Genomic DNA, 9,374 nt, shown 5'->3' on the forward strand with positions numbered 1-9,374 from the left:
TGTGGATGAAATTAATATCAACATGAGTTTAGTCTTAACTTTACAGAGTAATACAACACAAACTATCCATCACCCTCCCCTCTGTTCAGTCAAACTGTCTCATTAACAGCAGCTGAATCAGCTGTGATCAGCTTCTGTTTGCTGTGTCATGGATGAACAGTCAACTATCACTGGATCACTGTGATACTGAAGAAAATTTCAAAACATGACGATTCTGTTCGGTTCTGCAGCCTTTTCTCTCTGGTTTCTAAGTGGATTTCTGAGGTTTATACTGGAGGGACATCAGAGATAATGATATCGTCAGGAAGTGATGTCACACTGAACCAGATCAACATGTGTTTCATGTCTGTGTGTTCAGGTCTGAGTCAGTCAGGACTCCAGAGAATGAGAATGAGGACCGATTTTCGACACAAGACATGTCAGTTGGTTATGGGTAAAAATATGAATATTACAAATCCAGAAGGACACAGTCTGTCTATTAATTACCCCAGCGTGGGGTTGATAAACTCTGACTTAGAGAAACTAATCTGCTGCAGAAATTTTCTTTTTGTTGTTATTTCTATTATCCATCATAGGAAATCTGATCTTTGCTCACCAGCAGAGGAGGCCGTTCACTGTGAGGCTCCTCAGAAACTGTAAAATTCTCCAGTACAGCTCTCAGCATCCTGCAGGTCCAGTCAGCGGGTCTGTGGTCTCGGTGGGAGCGTCTCCTGCCTCCAGAGCTCTCCGTACGTTCTGCCAGAAGACCCCCATGTGCTGGCCGGCCTGAGGCCAGCTCAGGTAGGTGCGTCTCTTCACCAGCTTCCTCATGCGGTAGTAGGGAGACAGCTGCCGAGCCGGGATCTCCTCCAGGAACAGCAGGATCAACACGTCCTTCTTCTCGTCAAACAGACGGAAGCTGCAACAACACACACAGGACAGACCAGACCACATCAGGACAGACCAGGACAGACCATTAAAGACGGTTAAACTCTATTATTGTCTTTAACAAAGATAGAATAATAAAGGTGGTGCCCCCACCTGGCCATCTGTATCTCTCTGGAGCACCACTCGCTCTGCAGATAGCGCCGGGTGATCACACAGATGGTCTTCCTGCTGCTGTAAATGGCGTCTGTGATGTTCTCTATGATGGGCTTACCTGTCGAGACAACAGTGTGTAGCCATCGCCTGCACATTCAAGACTCACTTCCCTTCACAGGGTTCTAGTTTTAAAACCACTAACTCATTGAATTAGCGCTAACTTCATTAGCTGCAGCTGATGAAATCTGACAGTGACAATAGAAGGGTTCCCCTTTTATAGAAACACAACATCGTAACAGCTTTTAAATAGACAAAAAAAAAAACCTGTAAACTGACAGTTTAGACGTGAAACTGTATGTGACACACATCCTCTCATTTCCAAAACCTTTTTTTAATCACACACAACCTCTGATAGACGTCTGTCAGCCCTTGTTAACTAACATGTGTTGGGCTGACCAGTATGGTCCAGTGTAGGAGCTTAAACCGGTTTGATTTTATGTGAACCGACAACATTTAAACACAGCAGGAAGAAAGTCATAGCAAAAGGTGGTAGTACATCTAATTTTCATCCCATCTGCAAACATATCATATCCGTCTACTACAGAAATATAAGCGAGATGATATATATATATATAAGAGAAGATACACTCCTAAAGAGATGGTGTCTTTCAATATAGTGGAAAATCCATCTTTTAAATCACTTCTCATGACAGTGATTCAGTTTGATCCACCAGGTTGAAAGTTTTATCAGTATCAGTATCTTATGGTATTCATTATTTTGATGTTTAGAAGAAGAAGTTTAGTTGAATGGTCGTTGATTTGTCACTCAGTTGTGTTACTTCTTATTCATGGTTATCAAGCCAGCTGTGCATTACTCCCACCAAGTGGACTGGAGTCACTCTCATTTACGTGCTCTCCCAAGCTGTGTCCCAATTCCCAATCACAGTGGCATGACTAGGCTGTCCCATTTCAAAGGCTCCTTCTGATGCATCCTTCTTTTCCTGGGCCCAACCCATCCCAAGATTCAATCAATGAAAATAATATGGCAGCAAACAACACCGACAGAGAGCCCGCGGATTACACTTTTAAATGTAACTATTGGGGTACAACAACTAACAAAACCAAGGGCTCTAGTTTTTGTGAAGAAAGGTTAAGGTTGCTAGGCAACAGGAGCCCCGCTGTGCAACGCCAAGGCAAGGATGGGCACAGCTGGTGACGTAAAGCGAAAATCCTCCACAGACCAGACTGTCTCATTTGCCTTAGGCCTTCGTGGTCTACGATGGAGACAAAGGACCACACCTTCATAGACCGCGCCCTCCCGAAGGATGAGGTCATCATTATGTTCCACTCGGGAGCGTGCGTGTGTGTGACACCTTGTGGTAAAATTTGGTAATTCAGTGTTTGGCTTAGTATCATATCAGTTTGAACATCTTTACACCTGCCCAAAGCTACAGTGATGGTGAGGCGACACACACAGTTATCTCCACAGGTACAAAGAAATGACCTGTGTCTGTCAAAAACATCAACCGACAGCGCAGGTTCAACTTAAAAGCACAACATTAGCATAAAAACACTAACGTTGTCCTGCTGTCAGTGTAATTGATCACACAGGATCATGAACAGAGACTCTGGACGCCTGTTTCATTTTTTTTTTCTCTGGAAAATTATGAGCAGAACAAAGTGACACACTTTTCATCCAAAGCCTGTTTCATCCTATTCAGCTGTCAACTCAGCTGTCAGCGACTCAAGAACTGAAACTCTAAACACCAGTCACACACAGAGCCTGACAAATTCTGGTAATGTTCATTAAACTGCCTCGAACACAGTATCAACAGTGTAAAACCATCCACAGCTTCAGCTCTGACCAGACCACTGGAGCTAACAGCTAATCCTGCCCCCTGAGCTGAAAGAGATAACGAACATTTCTCACTCACTAGCTGTTTTTTCCATTGGCTTTCTTCCTCCTGCCTGAAAATAAAAAGCTGAAAAAAAGAGCTAAAAAAAGGATGTGAAACTCCAGTACCTCAAAAATAAAATCTATAATGTGAGCGCTCTGCACTCACAATATCCCTGACAGGAAGCAGATAAGAGTGAGCACAAATCAACACACTGAGAGTAAATCTAAATGTCACTGTTGAAAGAACAAGAGCAAACAGTTTCAAACAATTACCACCCAATAATGAAAATTATATCAAATATCAATATTTTCAAACTACTGCTTTAGCAAAAAACACAACCACAAGCATTGTTTCAGGAAAATGTAAAAAATGTTTTAAGGCTTTTGAAGAAATGTGTATATTACCAATGTTTCTACCACAAATAGTCTTTCTCAAGACACTGAAAAAAAGTTTGGTTGATAAAATCATCGAAGCATAGTTTGCAATCATCTTCCCTTTGATACATGTCATTGCCCCACAGCACCTGGTCTGTGGAGTGCATTCAATGACCATATTGTGATTTTTCTGTTGATGACAGTTGATGACAACACCAATGAAATTCCACTTTTCTTGGTACCAAAATCAACACAACAGCAAAAAAATAAAACAGAGACTGCTCCACACACAGTGCTCCCGCACAAACACACATGCAAACACCTCCATATAATCAGTAGTTTAAGTTGACTAACGTGGTGACAGATCAATGGTATGAAGTCAGCGTTATATTCTTACAGAGTGAACAGTGATGACTATAGCCTACTAATGTTTTGAGCACCCAAGTCATGATATGAGCTGTTTCTGTTAGCTTAAACAAGCCAACGTTAGCCTCTGTGAAAATTGTGTGTGGTGCGTTGTTACAACAGATGTCAGCTGTCGCGATTCACAAACAATAACATCTACATTTCAGGACATGAACATGTTGACAACACGTTGTTAATATGAAGATAAAGTGGTAGTTCAAGTTATTTAACGTGGTATTTTAAGAGGTACTTACCTCAAAGTCAGTGTACTACCTGTAGTAGATTCAGATCAGTGCACTAAGTGCAGCAGCAACACCAGCAAAAAAATGTGTTTTAGCCATTTAAAAAAATACCCATGAAAAAAGCTAATATCAGTTTAAGTGTACTCTATATTTTGAATATTTCTATACTATATAATATTCCTACACACAAGCGCAACTATGGCGTGCACTGTATTACTCCTCAGATCAGCTGTTTGAGTCAGACAGAGCTAAGTGCAGGTGTGCTGAGTATAGTAATACGGTAGTTAAATGGCTCACAAACTGTAATTCCAAAGTGAAGGGCTGTTTGACGGCAAGATGAAGCAGTGAAAATATTTAAAATAAAACGTACACTAAACTGATCTTAGCTTTTTTATGTGGGCATCCAAATCAGGTAATAAACTGACTATAGATAAGTACCTCTCACAACCTGCAGGTCAAATAACCCAAACTATCAGTTTAATAACTGAAAATCACTCAGCCTGAACTCTGTGTACAGATGTATACAGATATCTGTCTTTGAGCTGCTTAGGTCAGTTTGAGATGTTTCCTTCTCTCATTTAAAACGCTCTGTGGCACCCTTTGCATACTGGCTTTTTGTCGTCTGTAACTTGTTCCTGATAATCCACATCAAATACAAAATATCTCCATACACCAGTCACAACAGTTAGATGTATGACTAGATAGAACTCTTGTGGGGTTACGATACTGCTCTCTTTAGTCCTGGAAGAATCACATCTCAAGTACCTACATTATCTATGGTACCTACTGTACTGTAGGTTTCAAGTTGGTACCGAAGTATTGGTTTTCGTGACTTCCCTACTTTTGAAAGTTGTAGGTGCTGTGTGATAAATAAACTCCAGACAAGAAGCAGAGAAGGGGAGATAGAGAGACAGACAAAGTTTACCTGGTTGGAAGTCTCTGTGGTGCAGACAGAGTGTCCAGCCCTGCTCCCCTTCCAGCACTGGGAGCATCTCTCTGTAAACCCAGTCCTTGTCGTGAACGTTGTAGGAGATGAAGGCGTCGTAGCGATGAGGAGCGCCCTTCCGCCTCTTCCTGCTATCATAGAGGAAGTCCAGGAAGAGGTGGAAGGTGTAGGCTAGCTGCCATCGCAGAAAGTCGTAGATGAAGGATGAAAGCAGAGTTAGAACAACCAGACAAATACTCGTAATGAAGCAGAGGAAGCCGTAGTCCATCCAACAGGATTGAATGTCAAAGTCCAGTAACTTGTTTCCTTGTTCAGCCACAGGAAAGGAACACATGTAGTTGTAGGTATTAACGACCTGAGTTTGGTTGTTACTCTTCATCCATTGGATGAATCCAGCATTAGAGCAGTCACAAGTGAATGGGTTATTATCTAGGTCCAGATATATCAGTGCAGGGAGGTACTGGAAGACCATCTCATTGATCACTGTCAACTCATTGTTGGTCAGCGTCAAGTGCCTTAGTTCAGATAGATCGGCCTGGGCCAGAAAATCCAAAGAACTGAGTTTACTGTAAGAGAGATCAAGCACCTGCAGGTTTGGGATTGGCAGAAACAATTCTGGGTCCAAATCTGACAAATCAGTGTCCCTGATTGTTAGATTCTTGAGCTGGGGGTTGTACTGAAATGTGTTCCGATCTGGTGCAGCAATATAGACATTGTTAGCTGTGAAGCCCTCCAAATGTTTCATAGCCTGAAACATGTCCATAGGTATATCAAAGGGGAAGCCGAAGTGATAGCCCTCACATATCATTGTGAAAACTTTCAAAGACTTTAAATGATAGAATGATTTGTGATCATTTTCAAGAGGACTTTTGAAAATGCCATCAATATTGAAGTAGACTGTGAGATTTTCCAACTGCTGCAATTCTCTGAAATTGTTTTCATACTCCAGTGGAAGAGATACTCTAAGATTTCCCAAGTTCGTCAGTCCTTCGAAGGCCTTATGTTTTACCCTTCCAATTTTCTTTGACACCACATCCAAATATGTCAGGGACCCTAAACCTTGAAAATCCCCCTTCTCAAGAAGAGATACAAAGTTTTTGCTCAAATCCAGGAACTCGAGCATCGGCGGGCCAGTTTTGAAGGCATCTCCGAATGTCCAAAGCAGGTTGTCACTCAAATCTAAAACCTTTAGATCATTAAGATTTTCAAATGCACATCCGTCCAGTGTAGCAATGCGGTTCATGCTCAGATCAAGATGTGTGAGATGTTTCATGTTCATGAAATCCTCGCAGCCCAATGTGGAGAGGAGATTGTCGCTCAGATTCAGGATCGTGAGGGAGGAGAGGCTCCTGATTTCATCTGGCACATTGGTGAGGAGGTTAACCTCCAGATTCAGAGACCTGAGTTGCTGCATCGATCGTATTGAGCCGTTTGACAGTTCAGTCATGTGAGTAATGGACAGGTCAAGGTCACTTAGCTGAGAACAAGTCACAAGTTTGGCACTTAAATTGGCATCATGGTTGTAGTACAGCTCCAGCCTCCTAAGTGTTGGTATTTTGCAGACCGTAGCTAACAGACCTTTCTTGATCCATTTCTCCATATAATTCAGTCTCAGATGCATCAGTGAGTCGAGACTCTCCAGGACTTTTTTAAAGTCTGTAAAAGGAATCAGAGCCGATTTAAAATACAACTGAGTTATGTTCCTCAGTAAACTCTTGTCAGGTATGTCCCAATTCAAGCCAGTGTGTTCGCCACATGCAGAAAAGTCAATCATCTCAAGGTGGGGAAAGATCGGTGTTGTGATGCTGAAGTTTTCCAACTTAACATTGTTGGAAATATCTAACAACTGAAGGCCTGAGGGCACATTCAGCAGCAGATCTTTGGTATGAAAGGAGGTAAATAGATTGCTACTGATGACCAGCTTCTGTAGGTGTGGTAGCTGTAGGATGGGCTGAATGTCAGCTACTTGTTGGAGCTTGTTGTTGCATAATATCACAGTTTGTAAGCTGGACAGGAAGCTAAAGGCCGATTTATGGATGAACTGAATTTCATTTAGACTGAGGTCAAGCATGGTCAGGTTGGACAGTCCCCGAAAGAGGCTGCCTGTTAGCTTGGTGAGTTTGTTGAAGGGCATGTGAAGCATTGTCAAGGACGTCAAATGGATGAAAGATTCATCGTCAATGTGAGCAATGTAATTAGAGTCCAGGTGCAAAAATCTCAGCTTTGACAAGTTGCCAAAGTCTTTCCTGTTGATCTGTTGAATCAGATTGTTATAGAGTTTTACTGAGCTCACATCTCTGGGGATGTCATCTGGGACAGTCATAAGTTTACGTTGTACACAGTCCAAAACTACATCAGCTAAGGGATCCTGAGAATACTCGATATTGCAGTTTTTCAGCGAATATGCCAGCGAAGGGTTAAGATGAAGCAGGAGAGACAGAAGTAAGACAAGACGTCTCTGTGTTAAGTTTGAAGACAAACATTCCATCTTTGGCACCATCATTGTTGAGTCACGGTAAAGTTGCTGTTAATCTTGGTCAAAGGTGTAGATCTGTAGAGGACATGCAGGTGTCAAACATGAATAAACATGTTACTTAATTAATTTTCTTTGATCGATACCATTTGATAAGTGTACGATAAATATGAAACTACAGCAAGGAAGTTAGCTTAGCTTAGCATAAAGAAAACAGCTAACCTGGCTCCGACAAAAGTAAAAAAAAAATCCACCTAGCAGCACCTGTAAATCTCACAATATAACTAACAGACATGCTAACTCATAATTATTTTCTTATTGATTAATTCTAAATTTTAAAAAATCAACCTTGATAAATCATGACTTTCTATTATATAACGTACGATATTATGATAAAGCTGGCTATAGTGTTTTCAATAATTATAGTAGTTTATAATAATAATAAACTTTATTTGTGTAGCACCTTTCATCCAAAAAATGAATGATGCACAAAGTGCTTTACAACAAAGAAATTACATGCATCAGCTGCTGCACATGAACAGATATAACATAAATATAAAAACAAGTTAAAGGCATTAATGTAAAATGAGATGTGAAATGATAAAATGATAATAAAATAAAAAAATAGAAATAAAAAATAGACATAATGGTGAATCTATAAATATATGGTAGTATAACAAAAACTACAGATGCTATGTAAACCTCTGTGTTGTGACCCTACTCGATATCCTTTATAGATACTTGATTCTTTCTAATAGATAGTGTTATATTTAGAGTTGGATGCCATGGAAGTGACAAATAAATCGGATTCTGATTCAGATTCTGAGGTTCATCAACATTTTTATCCACTTAGATCTTCTCTCATTAGAACAGCAATCTATCCATTTATCTATTTATCCATCTATCTATTCATCTATCCATAGAGGCATGCCAAATCTTGACTGGAGTTGCATTACTCAACTTCTGTTGCAGAAATACTTGAACATGTTTCAGAAAACTGGAAACAAAAAAGAATAACTGTACATCACCATATGAGCAGGATTTTGAATTAAATTGAAGAATTTAAAGTTATACTTGAACACAAAAACAGCTTCAGTGACGTTACAGGTAAATAAAAGTTGGTAATACTCACAGTTCATCCTCAGAGACTGGGCTAGGCACGAATGCCTCTTCTCCCTTCTCTATTATTTCCCCAACAGCAGTGAAGGAGCTGAGCTAAAGGCTTATCATCACATCTGATGGCTCACTTCGCGTTCTTCTATAGTTGAGTTATTTCCTTAATCTCAAAAACAGCCTCTGTCACTGAATAGGAGAAGTTACAGTCAGGGATCTGATCTGACAAACAGATTTCTGCTTCAGTGATTGTGGTGGATCAGTGACCTTCAGTACGTGACAGAGTGTAAATAAGCTGCTTTTAGTCGGATTTAAATACTGACAGGGGGCAAAAAAATCAAAACTGTGCTGAAAGTGACTAAACTGCTGTTCAGCAACATCATCAGAAGATATTTTAGAAAATGGCAACAAAGCTGCAGCAGGTTGAAAACTGTTGTGATCAACATCCACAAAAGTTTTTGTGGAAAGTTTAATTTGATATTCAAGAACATTTCAGTGAATATTCAAGACTTTTAACAGATCCTCAAGAGACTTAATTTGGGAACATTGTTGTAGAAACCCAAGAATGTTTGGAGAGGTAGCTTTTAATTTTAGTCCATATATAAATAAAGGTGTAAACTGTAGCAGACAGTCGGGAAGGTTTTGTGGGCTTTTCGTGTCTCTTTGTGGTTGTTTTGAGCTCATCTGTTATCGTTTTGACACAAAACATATTTTCAGCTCTCTGTAGTTCATGTGTATCTTTGTGGTTGTTTTGCATCTTCTTGTGGTTGTTCTTCAGTCTCTTTGGAATACTTTTTTCCTCTCTTTGTAGTCTTTTAACTGAGCTCTGTGATTTTCAAACAATCACTTCATACAGAGGCCCTTGCCCAAGGGTTCATGGCACCATGGGCCATGGGTATTGAT

General features: G+C 40.4%; 1 protein-coding gene across 1 annotated transcript; it reads right to left on the bottom strand.

Moving 5' to 3' along the window:
• Positions 1-643: 643 nt before the first annotated feature.
• On the bottom strand, positions 644-8,549 carry LOC111223307 (toll-like receptor 13). Its single transcript, XM_022747406.1, has 4 exons — positions 8,491-8,549; positions 4,865-7,436; positions 1,021-1,138; positions 644-898 (listed from the first exon to the last, which is right to left on the bottom strand). The coding sequence occupies exons 2-4, from the start codon at positions 7,386-7,388 to the stop codon at positions 658-660; spliced, it is 2,883 nt and encodes a 960-aa protein (XP_022603127.1). The 5' UTR covers positions 7,389-7,436; positions 8,491-8,549; the 3' UTR covers positions 644-657.
• Positions 8,550-9,374: the final 825 nt, after the last annotated feature.

This window comes from Seriola dumerili, unplaced genomic scaffold, assembly GCF_002260705.1.
Source record: "Seriola dumerili isolate Sdu_G_001 unplaced genomic scaffold, Sdu_1.0 BDQW01000110.1, whole genome shotgun sequence".
NCBI lineage: Eukaryota > Metazoa > Chordata > Actinopteri > Carangiformes > Carangidae > Seriola > Seriola dumerili.

Bases quoted from the DNA above. Each gene is read 5' to 3' on its own strand.
- LOC111223307 (XM_022747406.1), bottom strand. From the start codon at position 7,388: ATGATGGTGCCAAAGATGGAATGTTTGTCTTCAAACTTAACACAGAGA. The intron at 1,139-4,864 runs GTAAACTTTGTC...TTGTCTCGACAG, and splicing joins CCACAGAGACTTCCAACCAG to GTAAGCCCATCATAGAGAAC. The intron at 899-1,020 runs GTGGGGGCACCA...GTGTTGTTGCAG, and splicing joins AGAGAGATACAGATGGCCAG to CTTCCGTCTGTTTGACGAGA.